Source organism: Eretmochelys imbricata, chromosome 7 (genome assembly GCF_965152235.1).
Source record: "Eretmochelys imbricata isolate rEreImb1 chromosome 7, rEreImb1.hap1, whole genome shotgun sequence".
NCBI classification, from domain to species: Eukaryota; Metazoa; Chordata; order Testudines; family Cheloniidae; genus Eretmochelys; species Eretmochelys imbricata.
In genome coordinates this window covers 62098904-62124433 of record NC_135578.1, presented here as the reverse complement: position 1 = coordinate 62124433, position 25530 = coordinate 62098904, and the positions used below count along the sequence as shown (strand labels likewise).

The window sequence follows — 25530 nt, the reverse complement described above, 5'->3', positions numbered from 1 at the left end:
AGAAGCCCTTGAGGAATTCCACCATGATTTTAACAATTTCTATCCCACCATCAACCTCAGCCTGGTCCAGTCCACACAAGAGATCTACTTCCTGGATACTACAGTGCTAATAAGCGATGGTCACATAAACACCACCCTATACCAGAAACCTACTGACCGCTATTCCTACCTACATGCCTCCAGCTTTCACCCTGACCACACCACACCATCCATTGTCTACAGCCAACCTCTGTGATACAACCGCATTTGCTCCAACCCCTCAGACAGAGACAAACACTTACAAGATCTCTATCAAGCATTCTTACAACTACAATACCCACCTGCGGAAGTGAAGAAACAGATTGATAGAGCCAGAAGAGTTCCCAGAAGTCACCTACTACAGGACAGGCCTAACAAAGAAAATAACAGAACGCCATTAGCCGTCACCTTCAGCCCCCAACTAAAACACCTCCAATAAAGGATCTACAACCTATCCTGAAGGATGACCCAACACTCTCACAAATCTTGGGAGACAGGCCAGTCCTTGCCTACAGACAGCCCCCCAACCTGAAGCGAATACTCACCAGCAACCACATACCACACAACAGAAGCACTAACCCAGGAACCTATCCTTGCAACAAAGCCCGTTGCCAACTGTGCCCACACATCTATTCAGGGGACACCATCACAGGGCCTAATAACATCAGCCAAACTATCAGAGGCTTGTTCATCTGCACATCTACCAATGTGATATATGCCATCATGTGCCAGCAATGCCCCTCTGCCATGTACATTGGGCAAACTGGCCAGTCTCTACGTAAAAGAATAAATGGACACAAATCAGATGTCAAGAATCATAACATTCATAAACCAGTCGGAGAACACTTCAATCTCTCTGGTCATTCGATTTCTGATCTCAAAGTGACTATCCTTCAACAAAAGAACTTCGAAAACAGACTCCAATGAGAGACTGCTGAATTGGAATTAATTTGCAAATTGGATACAATTAACTAAGGCTTGAATAGAGACTGGGAATGGTTGATTCATTATAAAAAGTAACCTATTTCCCCTTGTTTATTCCTTTCCCCCTCCCACTGTTCCTCAGACGTTCTTGTTAAACCCTGGATTTTTGCTGGAAATGGCCCACCTTGATTATCATACACATTGAAAGGAGAGTGATCACTTTAGATAAGCTATTACCAACAGGAGAGTGGGGTGGGGTTGGGGGGGAGAAAACCTGGATTTGTGCTAGAAATGGCCCACCTTGATTATCATACACATTGTAAGGAGAGTGATCACTTTAGATAAGCTATTACCAACAGGAGCGTGGGTTTTGGGGTGGGGTGGGGGGGAGAAAACCTGGATTTGTGCTGGAAATGGCCCACCTTGATTATCATACACATTGTAAGGAGAAAAGGAGTACTTGTGGCACCTTAGAGACTAACCAATTTATTTGAGCATAAGCTTTCGTGAGCTACAGCTCACTTCATCGGATGCATATGCATTTCAGATGCATCGAAAGCTTATGCTCAAACAAATTGGTTAGTCTCTAAGGTGCCACAAGTACTCCTTTTCTTTTTGCGAATACAGAGTAACACGGCTGTTACTCTGAAACCTGTCATTGTAAGGCGAGTGATCACTTTAAATAAGCTATTACCAGCAGGAGAGAGGGGTGTGGGGAGAGAAAACCTTTTGTAGTGATAAACACCCATTTTTTCATGGTCTGTGTGTATATCTTTTGTATTTTCCACAGTATGCATCCAATGAAGTGAGCTGTAGCTCACGAAAGCTTATGCTCAAATAAATTCGTTAGTCTCTAAGGTGCCACAAGTACTCCTTTTCTTTTTGCGAATACTGATTAACACGGCTGTTACCCTGAAACCTGTCAGATGAACCTAAAATCTCCTCTCAGAAATGTGTGATGGAAGGATATTGATAAGTCCTAAATGGTGATTGTCCCATCAAACTTTTCATTTATTTTCTACCTACTGATCTTTGAAGAAGTTCACATTTGGATCTGGCCCTGCTTAACCAGGATAAGGGAAAACAATTTGAGGGAAATGTATTTCACTGTCTCCAGACTTCCAAAAGGTAAGCTGAGCATTACATCAGTTACATTAAAACTTGGATACTTTCATCTGAAGTACATTTTCTGGCTATCTGAAAAAAAATTATTTCCAAGCTGATATTTGTCTGACTTTTTCTTAGCACACAAGTGAATTGTTTCTGGGAAGTTGGATAAAGTTCTCTTTCACCATTTTTGAGATATCAGAATGAAGACAAGTGGATTTCTAACAGTTCAGAAAATTTTCAGGTGCTATTTATCTGCTTCAATAACCCAAAGATGGCACCTGGGTCCAGATACCATGGCAATGGGCATGCTATAAAAATAATGACTAGAAGAGAATTTGGTTCATTTCATGTAAAAAAGATAAAGTTATAACATTACGAAATAGAATGCAAAATGCTACTTTCTGTTCAGTTTTTAAACACTTTTTGGGGTGGGGGGGATGATGCTCCTATCATCTGCTTGAGGAAATGAAATGCAAAGAGGTTGCATGAATGTAACATTATGGTTGAGATTTCACATGCACGAAAGCCAGGAAATTCGAAGTTATAGTTCCCACAGCAACCATAAGTCAGCCACACTGCAGTTTGCAAATACATTGCCAGACATTAAAGCATGCAGAGTGTAACAAAATAAAACCTTTGTGCAAGGGGGATGACTTTTGTGGGCTGAAATTCTCTACCACAGCACTATATTAATAGAGCTTCTATGCAATGAATTCAGAAGGGTCATATTTAATGTCTTTTTTTTTTTAATAACTACTCCTATGCTAAATTGACATGGCCAGGAAAAAACCTCTTGTCAATTACTAAGAAGTGTCAATGACAGTAGTGTTTATTAAGTACGGTAGGAAAGCAAGGTAAGGCAACTTCTCAACTGCACACAATATTTTACTCTTTGTGGCCCTGATCCTGCAAACACTTTTGCATACGCTTAACTTTGATATTGTGAGTAGCTCTGTTAGGATATAGATATTCAGGCCTGTCTGTAAAGGCCTATACTCTAAGAATTTAGGTGTATTCTTATCACTTAGCTAGTTATAGATGTATAAAGAGAGAATCAAAATCACTGTCTGCCGGTGTAAGAGCCTTCTCTTACTGTGACAGTCTGAGGCCCTGTTCTTAGGCTAAGGCCTTTGGCTAAGCAGCAGAGGCAGCCATAAGCTGGGAAGCAAACGGTCACATCCACACATTCCAACCTAGTCACATTGAAATAAGGTGCTATTGGGCTATTACGAATACAATCCTGTCCTGATAATGCCTATTGCCTCCAGAGAAAGGGAAGTACCTAGAAGATGTAAAAGGAAACTTAGTTTGATAGCATCCTGTCTGGCAAGAACTCACTTATCAATAGTTGGGATGTGAAATCCTCACTTCTGTATTGTTTTGTCATTATAGTCCCACTTTGCTATTGTTTATTTGCATGGTCTCTGTCTGGTTCTGTGATTGTTCCTGTCTGCTGTATAATTAATTTTGCTGGGTGTAAACTAATTAAGGTGGTGGGATATAATTGGTTAAATAATCATGTTCAATATGTTAGGATTGGTTAGTTAAATTTCAGTAAAATGATTGGTTAAGGTATAGCTAAGCAGAACTCAAGTTTCACTATATAGTCTGCAATCAGGAAGTGAGTGGGTGGGAGGAAATGGGAACAGGGAATGGGGGTGGGGAAATTGGAATAATGTTTTGCTAATGGGGGGAATGGGAACAGGGACAAAGGTAAGACTCTGTGGCGTCAGAGCTGGGAAGGGGGACACTAAGGAAGGAAACTGGAATCATGCTTGCTGGAAGTTCACCCCAATAAACATCGAATTGTTTGCACCTTTGGACTTTGGGTATTGTTGCTCTCTGTTCATGCGAGAAGGACCAGGGAAGTAAGTGGGTGAAGGAATAAGCCCCCTAACAAGCTCTACTGATTTCAGTGACACTACCCACAGTAGTAAAGCTAAGCATGTGCATAAAAATATTTGCAGAATCGGTGCCCACGTGTTTAAATATTTTGTAGTAATTTTCACCCCAGCACATCTCTGGGTGAAATCCTAGTTCCAATGAAGCGAATGGGGGGTTTTCTATCAACTTCACCTGTGCCAGGATTTCACCCTAGTTATATTCCCACCCAAAAAGTGGGTGCATTTCAGTGCTGGGGAAGGTGATATACACGATATAAAATTGGGGGACCTGTCAGATATGAGATAGCTAATATATTTCAAGTATTTTATACTTCAATATGTTTTATATTTTATGATAATATAATATCAGCTTAATTTTATCATTTCTCAGGGGACTATATCCTGCCGTGTCTCCCAGAGGAATCTGCTCAATGATCTAGTTTGACTAGTGCCGTATTTCTACTCAGAATACATTAAACCAGTGCAAAAATATTACCAATATTCTGAGTGAGAGATAATAACTCATTAAAGTCACTGCTCTAACCTTCCATACAACATTTTCTTCATCATTACATGATTTTCTAATGGATGCCACATTAACATAAAATAAAATGTTACACTGACAGTAGGCGTGACAAAATATTTTTAAACAGTGATGATTTGCTTTCAGACTTTAAGTCACATTGTGTCCCAGAACTAACAGAGCAAAAACTGGAACCTTATAATTTGTTATGAAAATCTACTTCTAATGCAAAATATTTTTAAACATACATAACACATATTCAGTTTTTGTTTCCCATCAAGTCTGTCTAGAAAGTCATTAAGAATAATATCTGTCCTTTAAGGCCTAATTCTGCAAGGTAATGAGCGTTCTACAATGCTGTTGATATCAATGAGAACTGACAATGCTCAGTACCTTGATAGATCAGGCCCTAATTCTGCCAAACCAAGAACTGTGGGGCATTTTATTCCATACACACATTCCTTTTAATGCATTGAAAAATTAAATGTTACTTTCAAAATGAGAGCAGATGAATTAGCATTTAGTTTATCTTGCACTTATTTCTTTACATTGTTTTCTAAAGCATATGTGTTTTGTGTAATTGGAAATTAAAATTTTTAATTTACTGTATTTTAATAAGATGAAATACAGACAAGACAGTAAAACCAAAGAGTTGAATACCTGGATCCCAGCGGAAAGGTGATAAGTAAGAAAAACAGATAGAACTGTACTGAAATTGCATTTGGCCGTGTACATATACCAATAAAGTATAATGTATTACTTCCAAATAAAGCTTTCATGATTGCAAACATCTGATTAGTTTTCATTATAATTAATATTTAGGAATTTGTACAGTCTGAAACAGTGAGGTAAATAGAAAAGGGAAATATGCAGTGTTTTTTCTGAGTGACGTGTTTATTTTTATATTATGCTTTTTAAAAAAGTGGCGGCAATTCAAACAGTATGGCAAATTTCTAAATTGTGCCAATTCCAATGTGGAAAGTGCATACTGGTGGCTGACTACAACATTTATCAGAATAATAGTGCACCTCCAGCAGTGACAGAGAAAAATCCACTATGAAGGCATAATTTGACAATATTCTAGTTTACGGAAGGTCAGTTAAAGAGACAGAGGGGGCATCTAATAGCCTCGTTTTAGATGTGGCATTTATCTTTGTGAGTTAAGGATGACATCAGAACACATGAGCAGTACAGTAATGAACAAGTTGAGAGTTCTGACAAGTCATCCCCATGGAAGTGAAGACTGATGCCCTATCTACAGCTGAGTTATTATACTAGTGTGTGCTGTTTATACAACAGCAGTGCTAAAGATGTGGAAAATGGGTTGTCAGTCAAAATGCTTATAATATTAAAAGAGTATTTTTATTTCAACACTTTATTTTTCATCAACTATGATTTCAACGACAGGATTGCTCAGAGGCAATTAGTCGCCCATGTTGTATAAATGAAGACAACATGGGCACTGATCTTTGTTAAAACATTTATCTTCACTTGGAAGGAAAGACAGAATAATGCACAAGTAGTGTCCCCTCATCTCTTTCCTTATGAAGATACATTTTATAACAGAAATAAGCCATTGCATGTTACATATCAATATATATTTAATTGCTATCACAACAATCATACTGCCAGCTGGCAAATAAAGTCGTATCTTAGGGCTATGGTAGCATCAGAGGGCTGTATTTTATGGTTGTGATATTATATCCATGAAATGTCTCTTTTTAAAATGTGTTTGGAAAAACTGTGACAACTTTCCATGGTATTTTAACCAATTAAAATAGCTATACACAGATGAACTAAATGCCACTGTATAGTGATTAAGTAGTCTCTGATGTCACAGTTCTGCCACTCAACAATGAATTGTTCCTAGTTTCTGAAACTTGATTTCATGACATCTAGAACTGTTTTTCTTGTATGTCTGTCTACGTTACAGAAACAAACACATAAGAAGCAAAAGGATATGCTGTGCTCGCTACAATTTTAGTAAAAACATGTTTTTTGTTTATAACTTTGTAATATCATACAAATATAATAAGTACAGGAACTTTTGAATAAGGCCATAAACTCATTCATCTCAGAGTTTTTATATCACAAACCACCGAAACTACTGTTTGTTGACCATGCCAAAAGAACTTTCTGATGTGTAATCTCACAGCTCTCCTGTGCAGCACTCTCTACAGTATATATGTATGTGCACACAAAATGCCATCTCTTTAAAAGCAGGAAGGATGTGTGGGTCTCTTCAAGATGATGCACATTCATGCACCATGTCGAAATTACTAGGGAAGGAGGGAATTTCCATGGCTGCTTGTGAAAGCTTCACTTTTGGTTCAGTCAGTTTCTAAACCATCCTAAGAGCTCTCAGAAAATGGTGGAGGCTGGGATTTTCAAAGGGGCTTAAAGGAGTTAGGTGCCCAACTTCCATGGACTTTCAGTAAGATTTGCGCACCTAACTTCCTTAAACTTCTTTGAAAATCCTGCTGGAATTCGAACTAAATTTTTCAAGCTTCTTGGATTCTCCGTGCAGGAGGGAATGCCCGGAGCCATGGACAATAAAGGGGAAGGGATGCAGATTGGAATAAATGAAGAGCTCATAAGAGATTTTCTGACTAATTTGAATGAATTCTAAATGATGAATGAATAGCCTGATGCTATTCACTCCAGAGTGCTGAAGGAATTAGTTGAAGAAATTTCAGAGCCACTGGTGATATTTGCAAATTCATAGATGACAAGAGAGGTCCCAGAAGACTGGAGTAGGGCTAATGTAGTGCCCATCTTTAAAAAGGGGGGAAAGGAGGAGTTGGGGAACTGTAGACCAGTCAGCCTGACCTCAATACCTGGGAAGCTACTGAGCAATGTATAAAACATTCCATTTGCAAATACCTGGAGGATGAAAGGGTGATCACTAGCAGCCAGCATGAATTTGCCAGGAACAAATCATGCCAAACCAGCTTGATTACCTTCTTTGACAAAGAAACTGTTTTGGTGGTGTCATAAATACAAAGGGAAGGGTAACCACCTTTCTGTATACAGTGCTATAAAATCCCTCCTGGCCAGAGGCAACATCCTTTCACCTGTAAAGGGTTAAGAAGCTAAAGTAACCTCGCTGGCACCTGACACAAAATGTCCAACGAGGGGACAAGATTCTTTCAAATCTGGAGCGGGGGGGACAAAGGGTTTGGGCTGTCTGTGTGATGCTTTTACCGAGAACAGATCAGGAATGCAGCCTTACAACTCCTGTAAAGTTAGTAAGTAATCTAGCTAGATTGTTTAATGGCTTGTAAAATGAGCTGTGCTGGAGGAAATGTATATTCCTGTTTTTGTGTCTTTTTGTAACTTAAGGTTTTGCCTAGAGGGAATATCTATGTTTTGAATCTGATTACCCTATAAGGTATTTACCATCCTGATTTTACAGAGGTGATTCTTTTACCTTTTCTTTAATTAAAATTCTTCTTTTAAGAACCTGATTGATTTTTCATTGTTCTTAAGATTCAAGTGTTTGGGTCTGTGTTCACCTTTACCAATTGGTGAGGATTATTATCAAGCCTTCCCCAGGAAAGGGGGTGTAGGGTTGGGGGGGGATATTTTGGGGGAAGACGTCTCCAAGTAGTCTCTTTCCCTGTTCTTTGTTTAAAACGCTTCTTGGTGGCAGCATACTGTTCAAGGACAAGGCAAAGTTTGTACCTTGGGGAAGTTTTTAACCTAAGCTGGTAAGAATAAGCTTAGGGGGTCTTTCATGCAGGTCCCCACATCTGTACCCCAGAGTTCAGAGTGGGGAAGGAACCTTGACAGGTGGCTAGGGGGAATGCGGTGGACATAATACACCTGGCCTTTAGCATGGCTTTTGACATAGTCCCGCATGACATTCTCATAAGTAAGCTGGAGAAATGCAGGTTCAGTAGAACTATCATTAAGTAGATACATAATGGGTTAAACAACCACAAAGACTATTAATGGAATGATGTCATATTGGATGGAGGTCTCAAGTGGGGTCCCACAGGTATCTGTTCTGGGTCCAGTGTTATTTAACATTTTTATTAATGACCTGGCTGTAGGAATAGAGACCATACTGATCAAATTTGCAGAAGATACAAAGCTGGGGGTGAGTTGCAAGCACTCTGGAGGATAGAGCTAAAATTCAAAGGGATGTTGACAAATAGGAGAACTGGGCTATAGACAATAAAATTCAACAAATACAAATGTAAGGTGCTACACTTAGGGAAGAAAAAAAATGCACAAATTCAGGATGGGGGATAACTGGTTTGGCAGCAGCACTGCTGAGAAGGATCTGGTTGCTGTGTTGCTCACAATCTCAACATGAGTCAACAATGCAATGCTCTTGAAAAAAAAAGCAAATGCAATTTTGGGTTGCATTAACTGAGGCACAGCATACAAATCACAGGAGCGGATAATACCACTCTACTTGGTGCTGATTAGGCCTCAGCTGGAGTACCGTGTCCAATTCTGGTCACTGCTATATAGAAAGGATATAGAGAAACTGGACAGGATCCAGAGGCCGAGAGAGAAAAAAGATCAAAGAGATGGAATCCAAGCCATATGAGCAAAGGCTGAAGGAATTGTGTATGTTTAGTTTGGAAAAGTGGAGATGAAGGGGGGACATGATAGCAGTATTCAAATACTTGAAAGGCTGCCATAAGAAAGATGGAGAAAAAGTGTTCTCTTTTACCACAGAGGGCAGGACAAGAGACAATGGGTTCAAACTACAGCATAGCATAGATTAAATTTTAGGAAAAACTTCCCAACTGTAAGAACAGTAGGACAATGGAACAAATTGCTTAGGAAAGTCATGAAATCTCCTTCACTGGAGCTTTTCAAAAGGAGGCTGGATAACCATCTGTCATGGATGGTTTAGACAAAACAAATCCTGCATCTTAGCAGGGGGTTAAACTAGATGACCCTTGTGGTCCCTTCTAACCCGATGGTTCTATGACTCTATGGCAGCATCTTTAAAAATGTTGGATTTCATTCTGCTTTCACTTACACTAATGGTGAAACTACTGATTTCAGTGAAGTTATTCCTGATTTACACTGGTTTATTACAATCAATCCCTTTGGTTTTATGTTAAACAACTTCTTGGAGCAACATTTATACCATTGAAGTAATGATGTGCTAAAGCTATCCCCTCGAAGGGATTATGTGGTCTGCATAAGCCTGTTTATACATCTGATGTATTTTACATATTCAGAGCAATTTAAAAAAAAGTCAATAATGTACAAATTAATGCTGTCGATTAATCGCAGTTAACTCACGCGATTAACTCAAAAAATTAATCGTGATAAAAAAATTAATAGCAATTAATCAGTTTTAATCGCACTGTTAAATTGAATACCAATTGAAATTTATTAAATATTTTTGATGTTTTTCTACATTTTCATATATATTATATTCTGAGCTGTAATTGAAATCAAAGTGTATATTATTTTTGATTACAAATAATTGGACAGTAAAAATAATAAACAAAAGAAACCATATTTTTCAATTCACCTCATACAAGTACTGTAGTGGAATCTCTTTGTCGTAAAAGTTCAACTTCAAAATGTAGATTTTGTTGTTGTTACATAACTGCACTCAAAAACAAAACAATGTAAAACTTCAGAGTCTACAAGTCCAGTTCTACTTCTTGTTCAGCCAATCGCTAAGACAAACAAGTTTGTTTACAGGAGATAATGCTGCCCTCTTCTTATTTACACTGTCACCAGAGAGTGAGAACAGGCATTTACATAGCTCTTTTGTAGCTGGCATTGCAAGGTATTTACGTTCTAGATATGCTAACCATTCGTATGGCCCTTCATGCCTCGGCCACCATTCCAGAAGACATGCTTCCATGCTGATGACGCTCGTTAAAAAAATAATGCATTCGTTAAATTTGTGACTGAACTTCTGGGGGGGGAGAATTGTACGTCTCCAGCCCTGTTTTACTCACATTCTGCCACATATTTCATGTAATAGTAGTCTCGGATGATAATTCAGCACATCCGATGAAGTGAGCTCACGGAAGTTTATGCCCAAATAAATTTGTTAGTCTCTAAGGTGCCACAAGTACTCCTTTTCTTTTTGTGGATACAGACTAACACGGCTTCTACTCTGAAATCAGCACATGTTGTTCATTTTAAGAACACTTTCGCTGCAGATTTGACAAAACACAAAGAGGGTACCAATCTGAGATTTCTAAAGATAGCTACAGCACTCAACCCAAGGTTTAAGAATCTGAAGTGCCTTCCAAAATCTGAGAGGGACGAGGTGTGGAGCATGCTTTCAGAAGTCTTAAAGGAGCAACACTCCAATGCGGAAACTACAGAACCCGAACCACCAAAAAAGAACATCAACCTTCTGCTGGTGGCATCTGACTCAGATAATGAAAATGAACATATGTCAGTCCGCACTGCTTTGGATTGTTATCGAGCAGAACCCGTCATCAGCATGGACATATGTCCCCTGGAATGGTGGTTGAAGCAGGAAGGGACATATGAATCTTTAGCGCATCTGGCACATAAGTATCTTGCGATGCCAGCTACAACAGTGCCACGGGAACGCCTGTTCTCACTTTCAGGTGACATTGTGAACAAGAAGCAGGCAACATTATCTTCTGCGAATGTAAACAAACTTGTTTGTCTCAGCGATTGGCTGAATAAGAAGTAGGACTGAATGGACTTGTAGGCTGTAAAGTTTTACATTGTTTTATTTTTGAATGCAGGTTTTTTTGTACATAATTCTACATTTGTTAAGTTAGACATTCATGATAAAGAGATTGCACTACAGTACTTCTAATGGGGGAATTGAAAAATACTATTTCTTTTTTTTTTTTTACAGTGCAAATATTTGTAATAAAAATAAATATCAAGTGAGCACTGTACATTTTGTATTCTGTGTTGTAATTGAAATCAATATATTTGAAAATGTAAAAAAATCCAAAAATATATTAATAAATTGCATTCTATTGTTTAAAATCGTGATTAATAGGAATACTTTTTTTAATTGCTTGACAGCCTTACTACAAATATACAAAATATTACATTGTTCTGAAATCATATCTGGATGTTAACCTACAGAGAATCATTTGCATTTGCCACAAGAAAGAGGCCAATCTTTGCATTGTTGAGGGACACTTGGCAACTTGCCAGAAGTTCAAAGGCCAGATGTAATTTGTAAAGGCATTCTGATCAAGGGGGATGATCACAAACTGGGACCTGCATTCTCCACAGGCCTTACCTCTATATTAAAGTTGAGGGATTTGGCTTTATTTTGGCCCATGTGGCAACAAGAATATAACAAAAGACAGGAAAATATATCTAATAAATCCTGTGTATCTCAAAATGATAAGCTAAAGCAAGATTCAATGAGGCACACAGAAGATACGTAGGAGGACAGACTATTCCTGTTGTGTCAAGTACTAACTTCGATATGAATTGTGTTCTGATGGCTGATACAGTAGCTGTCACTGAGCAAGACTGATGCTATGTTTCATTAAAAGGGGAGAGATAATTGTTTATTCTGCAAGCATGTACACCGAAGCAGGATTTCTCTTTGTAGTTTTTAAACTATAGGTAACTTCTTCCTAGGATCTGTCTCTATGTTAAAGCTATCAATTGGATTTTGAAAATGACAACGGGTGGGAGCTGATGACTACAGCTTTGATACCGACAGAAGTAAAATGCTCTGGCTAGTACTTGGCACCTCACAGCACTTAATGAGGAGCTGCTTTTATCTCAAGAATGTTGGCCCTTGCAAGTGGCATAAGATTTTTTATCACATGGCTATAATGTTACTGCATATATTCTGTCACTGCTGCATTAAACTCTTTAAAAATGATTTGCAGTTATAGTTCATACTCTAACACTTTTCTTACAGCATACAATGAAATCACATTAGATTAGCTACAACATTTGTTAGAGAACCTGTAGAACATATTGATTTTGCACCTTTTTCTGTCCATTTGTTATGATTTTTTTTCCCAGTTCCATTTAGTGGACGAGACTAGCGGAGAGGTTTTGCAGGGAACAATGACAGTGATTGTCACAAAATATTCTCACTGTTTTCATTTGTTACTGTGACAATGTCAAAGAGGATTCCAAATGGCAGACAGACCTACTCTGACAAAACAGCAGGACAGCAAAAAGGAGTTCTCTCTTGATCTAGGAAATTAGGAAGGCACATTGAGCTCAAAATGATATAACTGTTCCTATTTCCAATGTGCACTGCCATTACATAGGCTTTGCAACACACGATTAGGGCTGTTCAAGATGGGACTGGCTAAATAATAAGGAAACCTCTCCAAGCGCTACAGAATCAGGCTGTAATTTCATTCCGGGGGCCCTGGTGACATAAACCATGTTAGCAAAGCTCAAGTGATTTGTCAATGTCACCAGAACCCGAGGTGGAATTACAGCTTTACTTTGCGGGTGTTTCAGGGATTCATTTAATATTAGAAATGGAAATCTGGTGTGCTTCTGCAAACCACTAGAGGTGCTGAATTACTGTAAAGCTGCTTATCGTTGCTTAAGCTGGTAAAAGGATGTGGTGCTGCTGAAAACCACTGGAGGCAGCAGAACTGACGGTAGTGTTCAGAGAAGTGTTTCAAAATAATGATACATTTTAGAAGCTTTTAAAATTCAGTTTCTTATGGGACAGTCTGGACAATGGGTAACGTGGTTTTCTGCCTGCAGATGGAAGCAGGGAATTCAATGAAATGTTTGATGTCAAACCCTATCAAGATAAGCTCCACTTAAAGAATCCAGTTCATTTTTTGTCTCTAGTTGCTTGGCTGAGCAGAGCTTTGAGCTACTGACACTAGGAGACTTGAGGCCTCATTTTTAGAGGTGCTTCACACCCAGAATGCCAGTTGAAGCCAATGTGAGCTACAGGTGCTCAGAAACTTTTAAAAAATCTTTCTTCTCAATGATTTTAAAATTTACTGAACTTTAGTAGTTAGATTCTTTATAGAGGAAAAAAAATACATTTCTTATTTTTGCCTTTTCCCGTCTTTCTTGTCCCTAAAGCTATTTGGGAGGAACAGCCTTCCAACCTTGCATTTCCGGTTATTCACTGAGGCCAACTTTTTCTTGCAATCTTGTGGGCCCCAGAACTAGATTCCACCTCAGTTTCCCATGCCTGTGGACATGAGTGGCTTAGCTCAAAGGTTTTCAAGCCACATGATGCATTCTATCACCCTGACCACTTGGGAAAAAAAATAGACTCCCTGAATGCAGTCTTTAGTTTCCAGCAGGGCTGATACGACCCTGTCTCAGCCACTTGCTGAAGCAAAGGCCTTTGATCCAGCAGCCCACAACTCAGCCATGCTAATTTACCACTCCCAGAGAAGTATGGTAAGCTCTGCTGAGAGGATTTTGCTTCCTTTAATTTGAAAAACCAGCCATGTTTTCCAGTCTCTAATACAACCATGAGTGCATTTTATGAGTCAACAGATGGGATTTGAAGCATTTTGCTATAAGGAAACTAAAAGCTGAATCAAAATTGTATACTGAGGTGTCAGGCATATCAATACACATGACCTTTTAAAGCAAGGAGTATTGAAAAGACAGAATAAAAACTTTCCCTTATAAAAAAAATTGGGTAGGACAGTAATTCAACATCTGGCTCCATGGCTTGAGTAGGGATTATAAATGTCAAAAAATACAACTACTACCACCACCACCATAATATAGGATCATCTCTTGTGAATAGATCATAGAAGGCTGTATCTTCCACAAATATAATTTTTTAAAGGGAAGAATTTTTTTTAATAGATAACACGGAGATTGTTTCCAGTGGAACACAGATCAGATCAGTCCTGTAATCAATATAGTCCACTTTCCCATCTCTGAGGATGGCCAGTATCAGAGGCTTCAGATGAAAGTGAAAGAAACAATGTTGTGGACAATTATAGTGTAATTGCCAAAAGGGGAAGTTTCTTCCTAATCCCCATTAATGAGCGGTTGGCTCATGCCTTGAAGAGGGAAGGACTCTTCTTAATGTTTTTATCCTCTCTAATGTGGATGTTCTCTTTATATAAAATTTTAGTTCACTTTTGAACCTACTAAGTGCTCAGTCTCAATATCTTGTGGCAATGAGTTCCATTGACTAAAAAGTACACAATTCTATGTGGGGACCTTTCAGGGGCACTGAATGTCCCTGGAACAGAAGAAAGAATTATTGTTATGTAATTCCCGGCATCAATCCTAGTGTTGCCATTAAAGATACATATAACATTTGCTACTCCTGAGGGCCCAGTATATTAAATGATTTTAATGAGAGACAGTATACATGTGTTAGCAGATCAGCCACTTCATGCTTAAGTTCCTTCAGGACATGTGGATTTCTTATTCTTTAATTTATCAGTTTGTTCCAGCACCTTCTCTTTTGATGCCTCAATCGCTGATATCTCATCTTTACTACCAGAAAAAGACTGGCCCAGGAAAGGTTTTTCCCTACTACTCTCTGTGGTGAAGAATGAGGAAAAGTAATAACTCAGCTTCTCTGGAATGCCCGTATCCTCCTTATTTGCTTCCTTTATTCTCCGGTAATCCAGCAGACACCAATTCCTCTCAGATTTTCAGCTTCTGATTTATTTAAATAATTTCTTATTTAATTGTATTTCTCTGGTAATTTCCTAGTTTCCTTCTTAGATTTTACCTGTCACGAGAGATGCTCCATTCTGTTAGTCTCCTAGGGTTGGATTTCCATTTTTGGCTCAAAAAAGCATGTGAACTTTACCATCTAACTCTATTTTTACTTCTTGGCTTAGGCTCATATTTTCTGAAGTCCTCTTTTTAGAGTTTAATGGCCCTGGGCTAGTTTGGGTACAATTCCTTGGCTGAGGATGTTGAACAGGTCAGGAAATATTAAATTATTGGATGATTTTGTGAAAGTTGATTTGCTGAACTGGGAGAACTGTGCTGCTGTTTGCATGGATGGTGCTGCTGCTATGAGAGGCAATAGAGTGGTGTTGTAGAAAGACTATGAGCCATAAACCCACAGGTAATTGTAACAGGCTGTATGTTGCATCGCTAGGCCCTTACATTCAAAGAAAATGGAACCCAAATTACATGATATGCTAAATGGAGCTGTGACAGTTGTGAATTTTGTAAAGTCCTGGCCTTTGAATTCATGCCTTTTTGCAAAGCTTTGCTAAGAAATGGGTGCTGGACATGACAAATTATTGTTTCATACAGAAGTGTGTTGGATACCTTGCGACAGAGTGTTGGAAAGAGTTTTTGAGCTTCGCAAAGAGCTGCTGGGTTTTCTTTCTGTGCACAATCCCAAGATCGCCACAAACTTTTCTGACCCAATATGGATCGCACAGCTTTCATACCTCACAGACATTTTTAACCTGTTGAATGCGCTGAACCTGTCTACACAAGGGGGCAGTACAATCATACTTGAGGTGAGTGACAAGAGTGCAGCATTTCAGAAGAAAGTAGAGATTTGGAAAACCAGGCTGAGCAGTGAAACATCAGATCTGTTTCTGCTTTTGACAGAATTTCTGGATATTCACAGAATGACAATTGGCTGTGAGAGAAACAGGATCGTTGGTCACCTTTCAACTTTAGCCGAGCACTTCACGGTTTACTTTAAAAATATCAACACGGAGGAATATGATTGGGTTTGGGATCCGTTCTCAACTTTTGCTATGTCATCTCGCCATTTGAGTGCAAAAGCTGAACAGGAGCTGCTCGAACTACCTGTGCCCACACACTGAAAATTAAGTTTCAGGAACAGAGACCTTGCCAGTTTTGGCCAACTATTGCTACAGAGTACCCAGTTTTAGTTACAGAAGCAATGAAAGTGTGGCTACCTTTCCCAACAATACATATTTGTGAAGCACCATTTCTGCCATGCCAGCTATGAAGACAAAGTTCGGGTCTCGACTGGAAGTGGAGAGTGATTTACGAGTTTGCTTGTCAACCATCACACAAAGGATTGATAGACTCTGCAGTAAGAAACAGGCCCACCCATCGCACTGATATCTATAAGTACTCTTCTACTCTTTTTCTTAAAGCATCACTAACAGTATGTGTTTATACAAAGTACACAGATACTTTTGTCAATCAGTTTCTCAGTTGGGGGGTGCATGATTAACATTGCATTTAAAAAGGGGTCAGTCAACAAAAAAATGTTTGAGAATCTCTATCTTAGTCTGTGCTTCCAGTAAATTAAGGTCTAATGGGACACTTGCTGCTATTAATCAGGGCTAGTCTACTCTAGAAAGTTAGGTTGGCTTAACTACATTGCTCAGGGCTGTGAAAAATTTCACTCCCTCTGCAATGTATTTAAGCTGACCTAAGCCCTGGCATAGACACTGCTAAGTCAATGGAAGAATTCTTCCATCAATTTAGCTACCAGCTCTTGGAGAGCTTGATTTACTACAGTGATAGAAGAACACATTCCATCGCTGTAGCGAGTGTGTATACTACAGCAGCACAGCTTTAGCACTGCAACTGTGCCATTCTAGAGTTTCCAGTGTGGCCTTCAAGATGCAATAGCATGCCACTGCACTACATAAATGCTACAACCAGCTAGGGAATTTTTGGATTGGATTTTTTATTGGCTTATATTGAGTCATTTTGAACCAGGCACAGACATAACATCCTCTTTTTTTGAGGGCTTATGCCAAAGATTAGTCAATTTGCAAATGAATATTAAGCAGTGCCAGATAATATTCTAGTCTAGTTTTAAAAAGTTAACCCTTTATATTATTTTCTGATCTCCAAACAACTAGACTGGAAACAGATGTTCTAGAACAAAACAACATGATCAGAAGACATTACACTCAATTATTAAAATGCTATTTAATATTCACCACAACCTGTTTTAAAGAACAACAATGTGTTAAAATTTAAGCCAGGAGGGATCTGAGTACACTATAAAATGTATTTGATGCAGCTTGTTTATGCAACATTCTGACAGATACAATTAATCTCGTGAAAACGACCACAGGATAATGTAATAGCATATTATCTTTAAAGTCATAGAACACATTTTTTCCTGTGAGAATTAACACTTAATTAAAACACAATCTCAGGATGTAAACGAAAGCTTGAAAAGAACAAAATTTACTCTAAAGAACAATCTGAAATTCTAGAATGAAAAATGCATATTCCATCAAGAATAGGGGGAAAAAAGTCTAACCTCCAAATAAGAGAATAAAGAAAGCAATTAGTACCTCCAACAAAAGCATCACCAGCTCCATTGGTATCAATGATTTCACTCTGGTCACTGTCTAAGACTGGGAAAGCAGTCACTTCATTTTCTATAAGAGTAGGGGAAAAGAAAACATTAGTAATTTGGGAAACAAATTTGAAACACCTCACTGCCAAATAAAACAATCAACATGTGAATGTCAGTGCTCAACAACTCAATTTGGACCAAAAGGATCACACATTTAGTTTACATGTCAATTTATATACCATATGGACACGTGTGTATGGGTGGTCAAACTAACTGACACAAAAACAGAAGAAGATGCAGAGACAGATGAAAAGAGAGATGGAGAAAAATCCATCCTGCCAAAACCAGGACCTCCTGTCAGCTGCAGACAGCTGATGCAACCTCTAGACTAGATAGTCAAGGCCTCAGGAAGTAACAAGCCCAATAGGGAGGACCTACAAGTATCTGCGTAAGAAAAGCCAAAATAAATGTGAAATAATAAAAATGTAAGATACAAGGGGAAAGCTAATACGTTTTGGGGTAGTAAAATACTTTGAAACTGCATCTCATTTGAAAATGTGTCTGAGGATGGACCCTAGGAATTTGCAGCCAAAGTAGATGTGGTTTCAAAATGTCCAGTGACCTCAGCCTTCTTCCTTAGTGGTTTTTTTTAGTCTCTCTCCCCTGAAGCTCTCTATCCTCTACTGGCACCCATAAAAACTATTTCAACAGATGGATCTAGAGCATCTGCACCTCCAATTCACCAACACACTACAACTGAACATAATTACACCACTTACATATGATAACTTTAGCAATCTAGGGTTATAAATTTAATATATGCCACTAATTAATCAGCTAGGGCTTTCCAGGTGGTAATGTCATAATGACGTGATAAAAAGATAATGACTACTTTGTCACAATACCTTGTTAAAGTGTAAATTACCCCTGTAATAGAGCCAATGGAAGTTCTGCCTCTGGTATTCAGTGTGCATTAAAATGGTCTCAGCAAATGGATTTCCTTTGGCAGATAGTTAAAAAAATTGCCTGTCAGCCAGCAACACTGAAAACTATCAGAGCTGTCTTCACCCTTTAATTTTTGATAAAAATAGAAGTAACATGACAAATAGTCCCTGCAATACGTAAAAATTTCAGGTGTTTAGTCTTTTCATTACCCAGCTACACAGCAGATCATAAAATGGTTCATACACAGAGTACTTGTCCAATACACAGTCATGAACAAAGCATCTCAGGTTGGGAAGCAAACACAGAATTAACTGTCTCAAACCAGGAGCCTGTGTGTGTGTGTGTGTTACAGAGGTACCAGAAGGATCCTGGTTTCTGTGAAGTGCAGTGTACCAGCTCTACTGCTCTTCGCCATCTGCTATTAAGTAAACCAGGCAGATATAATGATGGTACCTCCAGAGGGAACTGTTGGCTGGCCCACCAGAAAGGGAGGGAGTGTTATCAACAACCATCAGTGAGAGGCAAAGGAAAAAAGGAAAAGGGTAACGAAAAAAATCTAAGAATATTCCAGTTAAAGAACAGGTTTTAGTCAGTACTCTGTGCATCCTCTCTATTTCATTTATAAAGCTATTTAGAAACGTGACTTAAATGCTGTTGCATTATGGTATTCAAGAGCTAAGCGTTTCACCCCGACAGTACTTTAACAGGATTCATTTGAACTGAAAATCAAGGAATACAGGTTTTGTATTGAACTCTGCAGGGAGAGCAGAGTGCAGTCAACCATCTGATAAGGAAGTATAACATATTTTGTTCTAGCTTATGCAAAAACAATCCATAAAATGACAAACCTGTTAAAAGACACATTACAATGAAGAAGTTTGTTTTGTTGTTGTGGCCTTCTGCAGATTTCCTTTCCCCTAACAGGTATACACACACAGATGTACCATATAAAGTATATGTGCATACACAGCTGTTTGTGTATGTGTATGAATGTATATGTATGTGCACAGAAAAGACATAATGCACAAATGTTGTACTTGAATAAGCTAAACAGGCAAGGATCAAGATTAAACAGGATTCTGTATTCAAGCAAACTCACGTGAATGAAAGAACTCCCACCACCATCTTCTCTTTCTCCTCACTTCTCTCCTCCTGAGTCCTTCCCTAAGCTGCCTGTAGTACTCTTAAGTACTGGACTTATACATTTCTATGCTATTCATTCTGTATCAGATATAATAGTAGGAAACTCTGAATTATTTTAAAAAATAAATGCACCAATGACTTCAGCTGATATGATATAAACCTGCTTTACTCTCACAATTTTCAGTTTTAAATGGGTCATCCAGTCTGTTCTTCCTGCTTCTATAACTTTATATGTTTTCAAGTGGGGTGAGTCAGGATGCTGAGGGTTCAGAAACAGTTTGTCTGGTTTTGCAGCATGTACTACTTTGAAAAGAAGTCGATATTCTTACATACTGCACATGTTCAATACAGCAAATTATAAAACTTTCTCTGTGCAAATGTCTGTTGCCACAACAGAATTTAATCACTCTTTTGGACCTACAGTATCAGACTACTTCTGATCAGTATCAGACTACTTTTGTTACCATCGGCAGATAACAATAACACACATTTAAAATACACTAAAGTAACATTAAGGATCTATCTTTAACTCACACAAAATGAAGTCAATAGGCTTAATTCACTTTGCTATGCCCATGCAGCAGGATATGTGATATCTAACATCATCCACCACTGTGCAGGTCCTGTAATAACCAGGAACAATGGGGTGAATTAAGGATGAACCAGAAGCCTCCACTCTGAATTTCCTTGCTATTGTGAGTTTAATGTTACTTTAACTTCGTTTTCATGTGTGATATATTATATTATAAACCTCCCAAATCCATCATAGTGAACACAGGGACACCTTGGCTAAGTGCACTGGTCATCAAATGACCTTGCTTTTCAAAGTCAGTTCTGATTTCATTTATCATTCTGACAGCTTATGAAATAAAGAATAATTACATAAGTATTTTGAAATCCAAGTGCTACTCCTCTGGGCATAAAATCCAGCGTGCTATTTTTAAGCAACAAACCTCTTCTATGGTAAACACATTCAAATACAGGGCACCCTCTCTATGTTGCTTCTTGGAAGCTAAGGATTGTGTGTGAGTGAGAGTTACAGCAGGTGTAAATAATTAAGCAAAATTTGGTAATGAATATCACTGAAAGCTAGAGTCTTAGGGCTTGATCTCACACTAGTTTCACACTGATAAAGTTCCATTAACTTCAACACTTGATTTACACTGATGTAAGCATGACCAGAATCAGGCTCTAATGTAGTGGCCTCCTGTGCTTAAGACACCTTTATAACACACAACCTTAGTCAAAGTCAGTTCAGTGGTAAATCCTAGCTGTTATTAATTGTTGCATTATGCATATAGGACCTATCTTTTTTCCTTAGAAAATATGTACACTAATGTATCCACCCAAACAATATTTTTGCAGGTAAAACAGAGCCTGGAGGTAATGCTGCAGAACAATATTGACAGAAAAACATCCTTCCTCCCACCCTAATACACACAGAAATTAAAGTTGCCAAATAAATATAGCCAGTTTCATGATGCTAGCTGAAACACTGATGGTAGCTTCGAGTGCCACAGGTCTGCCTCTAAACCAAATTAGAATCACAGATTATACGTCTGCTTGTAGTAGTACAGTAATAAACACTAGCAAACAATCATTACATCCAATTAGGCTGAGTACTTTTCTTAACTGGGTCATTTACTAGTCTCTCTTGCTCTTAGAGGTAAATTAAATGTGTAAACTTATATTTAATTACCTGTAACAGAACTCTTAAAGGCAACATGTCCAAGTGCCCTTAACTTCTCATTTTTTAAAAAAGGGAGTTTAAAATGCCATAGTATTGTCTAGCTGCTTCCTAAAATAATAATCTTTAGATACATGGGCAGATATTGATTATACAGATGCTGACAAGCTGGGACACATTCATTTTTCATTCGTAAGCTGAACTTTTTATAAAACAATAACTGTGAAACAGAACCCACCTGCAACCCCCCACACAATTTTCTTTAGATCAGGGCCCAAATCCAGATGGAAAGGAAAGGAGAGGAAAAGAAAGGACAGAAAAAAAATAGAAAGAAGATATTAACTTAAGCCCAGAAATATATAAATGGTTCTGGGCCGCTGTGGTGGGGAGAAGTGAGAGAAGTATTCGGAATCAACTCCAAGTCAGCAGAGCAGAACCTGAATTCTTAACCCACTCCAAAGAAGGGTGAAAAAGAACCTAACAGTGTTTAGGCTTCCACATCATCCTTACATCGAGGTAATTAAAAAACCCTTTAAAGTAGTACAGTAATAATGTTTTTTCTTGTTTTTAGTGCTGTAGGCACCAATGTCACTGCTGTATTCCACAAAAGGAAAAAAGGAAACCAGTATCATGTACATTAAGTAGATACTGTCATACCAATATCAATATCAGCCCAGAGATGCCCAAAGCTATAAAGAATCCACAGGGATGGTGTAGTGCAGTGGTTCTCAAAGCCGTCGGCCGCTTGTTCAGGAAAAGCCCCTGGCGGGCTGGACCAGTTTGTTTACCTGCCGCGTCCGCAAGTTTGGCTGATCATGGCTCCCACAGGCCGCGGTTCGCTGCTCCAGGCCAATGGAGGTTGCGCGAAGGGCGGCCAGCACGTCCCTTGGCATTCTGTACTCTACCTCCACAGGTCGACATGGGGATAGTGTAGACACTGCATTGTGTAAATTGAATAAATTGGCCTTCAGGAGGTGTCCCATAATGCTCCACTGTGACTGCTCGGGAGAGCACTTTCAACTCCACTGCACATCAGCCAGGTACACAGGAAACAGCCAGTCCCCTGTTAAAGCCCCAGGAACTTTTGGCTTTTCATTTCCTGTTTGATCAGTGTGGAGAGCCAGCACAGCACAGCTGGTCATGGAGACTCAAGGCTGCAAACGTGCTCCAGCATGGAATATAAAGGAGGTGGTGGATCTTATTGCTGTGTGGGGAGAAGAGCCTATGCAGGCAGAGCTCCGATCCAGCAGAAGAAACGCTGACATCTATGCCAAGATTGCACAGGGCACGGGGGAGAAGGGCTACATTAGGGACACGCAGCAGTGCTGCATGAAAATAAAGGAGTTTCAGCAAGCGTACCAGAAGACAAGGGAGGTGAACAGTTGTTCTGGTTCTGTCCCACAGACATGCCTCTTTTATGAAGAGCTGCATGCAATTCTCCGCGGCGACCCCACCCCATGCCAGAACTCTCCGTGGATACGTCCCAGGAGCCCCAGGTGACCCTGAGCAACAAAAAGGACAACATTGTTGAAGAGGAAGGGGAGGAGGAGAAGGAGGAGAATGTGAGGCTGGCATGCGGAGGATCCATTCTCCCCAACAGCCAAGAACTGTTTTTAACCCTGGAGCCCATCCCTTAACAGGACGAGTTGGTGGGCAGAACGCGACGCCAGGGAAGGCATCTCTGGTGAGTACACATTTCCAAACAAACCTTAGGGATTTCATGCTGCTATTTTTTTATGTTTAATATGAACAAAAAAAGTAGGGGTAGTGGGTATCGGTGGCCACTCCAGCTACACAGAGGATGCTCTCCGAAAAAGACTTTTTATGTGCATGGCAATGGTCTGGGAATCCTCCATGGAGCTCTCTAGGAAGCTTTCATGAAGGTACTCTGCAATCCTTTGTAGAAGGTTTCTGGGGAGGGCTGCCTTATTTCGTCCACCACTATAGGACACTTTCCCACACCACTCCAGTATTAACTCTGCTGGCATCACTGCAGCACACAGCACTGCAGCATAAGGACTGGGTCTATTCCCAGACGCTTGCAGCATTTGCTCCCTTGCCACCTCTGTTACCCTCATGAGAGTGATATCGCATAGGGTCACCTAGGGGAAACGGGGAGAGTTTTGAATGCTAGCCCTTAAACTGCAAACAATTCAATAAATAGTCCGTCCCCCATTTGGGGACATCTGGGTCACACAACCATGCTTTCCCAAACATGCCGTGGTTGTAAGAGATCTCCGTGTATTGCAAGCAGCACTGTAAAAAAGGGGGGGGGGTGGAGGCTTCCTGTTTGTCTCCCTCTTCCCCCCCTCACCCGGTGCCACTTTTGTAAAAAAATATTTGTGGGGCTTTACACTGGTGCCTGTCCTCAAGGACCATTCAGATTGCTAGGGGACAGGGGGCTTTTCTCAAGTTCCAACCTGTGATCCAAATGATGTCTTCACAAAAGCAGCACCACAAGATGTCTTACCCATGCCTCATGGCCTTGCTCACCATGGCTGGAGTAGAAAACTGACTCTTGCAATAGCCACCAGTTGTGATGTCATTGTGGCTTGCAGTGAAGTGTATTGTGACGTGGGTTTTTTTTTAAAGAAAATAATTAACCTTGCACCAGAAACGATGTATGCACTGTCAATGCTACCCTTGTGCTTTGTATTCCTTGCAGCTGAAACCTTGTCCGTTGGTGCATCCTCCACACTGGGACAGAGACTTTCCCAGATTAGAAGGTGGAAAAAGAAGACTCAGGAAGACATGTTCAGTGAGTTAATGCATGCCTCCGAGAGTGACAAGATGGAGCTCAGAGCATGGAGTATTACACTGTCCAAGAACCTGGACATGGACAGGGAGGACAGGAGAGCATTCAGGGAACACAAGCATGCCATGCAGGAAGAGATGCTACAGATTACGAAAGAGCAATCAGATATGTTGAGACATCTGATTGAGGTTCAAGAAAGGCAGTTGGATGCCAGAGTCCCTCTGCAGCCTATGCTGAACCTGCTGCCATCATCGCCCAGTTCTACATCCAACTCCCCAAACATCGTATAGGGGGAAGGGGAAAGAATTCGGTATCCCTTTCACTCAACACCAGGGGAGGGTAAAAGGACTAGAAGGCACCCATTCCCACACCTTTGATTGTTATTGCAGTGCATCTGTAAGCAAGCTTTCCTTGTTTCTCCCGCCCAGAATGTTATCAGCCCTTTTACCCCAGGTTATCTTACTTTTTTTTTTTTTGCCATCTCTGTGTGTGCGCGCATAAAAAAACTGAACAGATTGAGGAGAAAAGGCTCTTTATTCATTCAGCACAGTGGTTGGTGGGGGTGGTGTTTACAGGGGCGAAAATGCACTGGAGGGGACAGTTTGGTAAGGAACAGTATACGTAAGTGTCACATTACTCTGGCTCATTGCTTATTGCTCTGGTGCCTGGCTGCTCAAAATAGGCTGCCAGGCGATCCACCTAAACTCCCCACTCCCACTGTAAACTTTTCTCCCTTTGTTTCACAGATATTATGGAGCACACAGCAGGCAGCAATAACAATGGGGATATTGCTTTCACTGAGGTCTAACCTAGTAAGCGAACAACGCCAGTGACCTTTTAAATGTCCAAAGGCACATTCCACCACCATTCTGCAGTTGCTCAGCCTACAGTTGAACAGGTCCTTACTGCTTTCCAGAATGCCTGTGTATGGCTTCATGAGCCATGGGAGCAAGGGGCAGGCTGCATCTCCCAGGATCACAACTGGCATTTCAACATCACCAATGGTTATTTTGAAGTCTGGAAAGAAAGTCCCTGCTTGCAGCTTTCTGAACAGACCTGTGTTCCTAGAGATGTGCGCATCATGCAGCTTTCCAAACCATCCCATGTTGATGTCGGTGAAATGGCCCCTGTGATCCACCAGCGCTTGCAACACCATTGAGAGTAACCTTTTTCAGTTTATGTATTCTTTCGCAGGGTGGTGTGGTATCAAAATTGGGATATGCATTCCGCCTGTTGCCCCACCACAACTAGGGAATGCAATTGTGGGAAAACCATCTACTATGTCCTGCACGTTGCCCAGAGTCACTATCCTTCTTAGCAGAAGTCCGTTGATGGCCCTGCAATGGTGGATCACAA

The 25530-nt window shown here is 39.9% G+C and overlaps 1 protein-coding gene across 3 annotated transcripts in view; it reads right to left on the bottom strand.

Annotated features, from left to right (window-relative positions):
- ADK (adenosine kinase) overlaps nt 1–25530 on the bottom strand; it is a 564182-nt gene that overhangs the window by 17062 nt on the left and 521590 nt on the right. For all 3 annotated transcript variants that reach the window (XM_077821816.1, XM_077821814.1, XM_077821815.1), the window contains one exon: nt 17640–17726. In XM_077821816.1, the coding sequence (XP_077677942.1) occupies nt 17640–17726 (87 nt within the window). The remainder of the gene's footprint in view (nt 1–17639; nt 17727–25530) is intronic.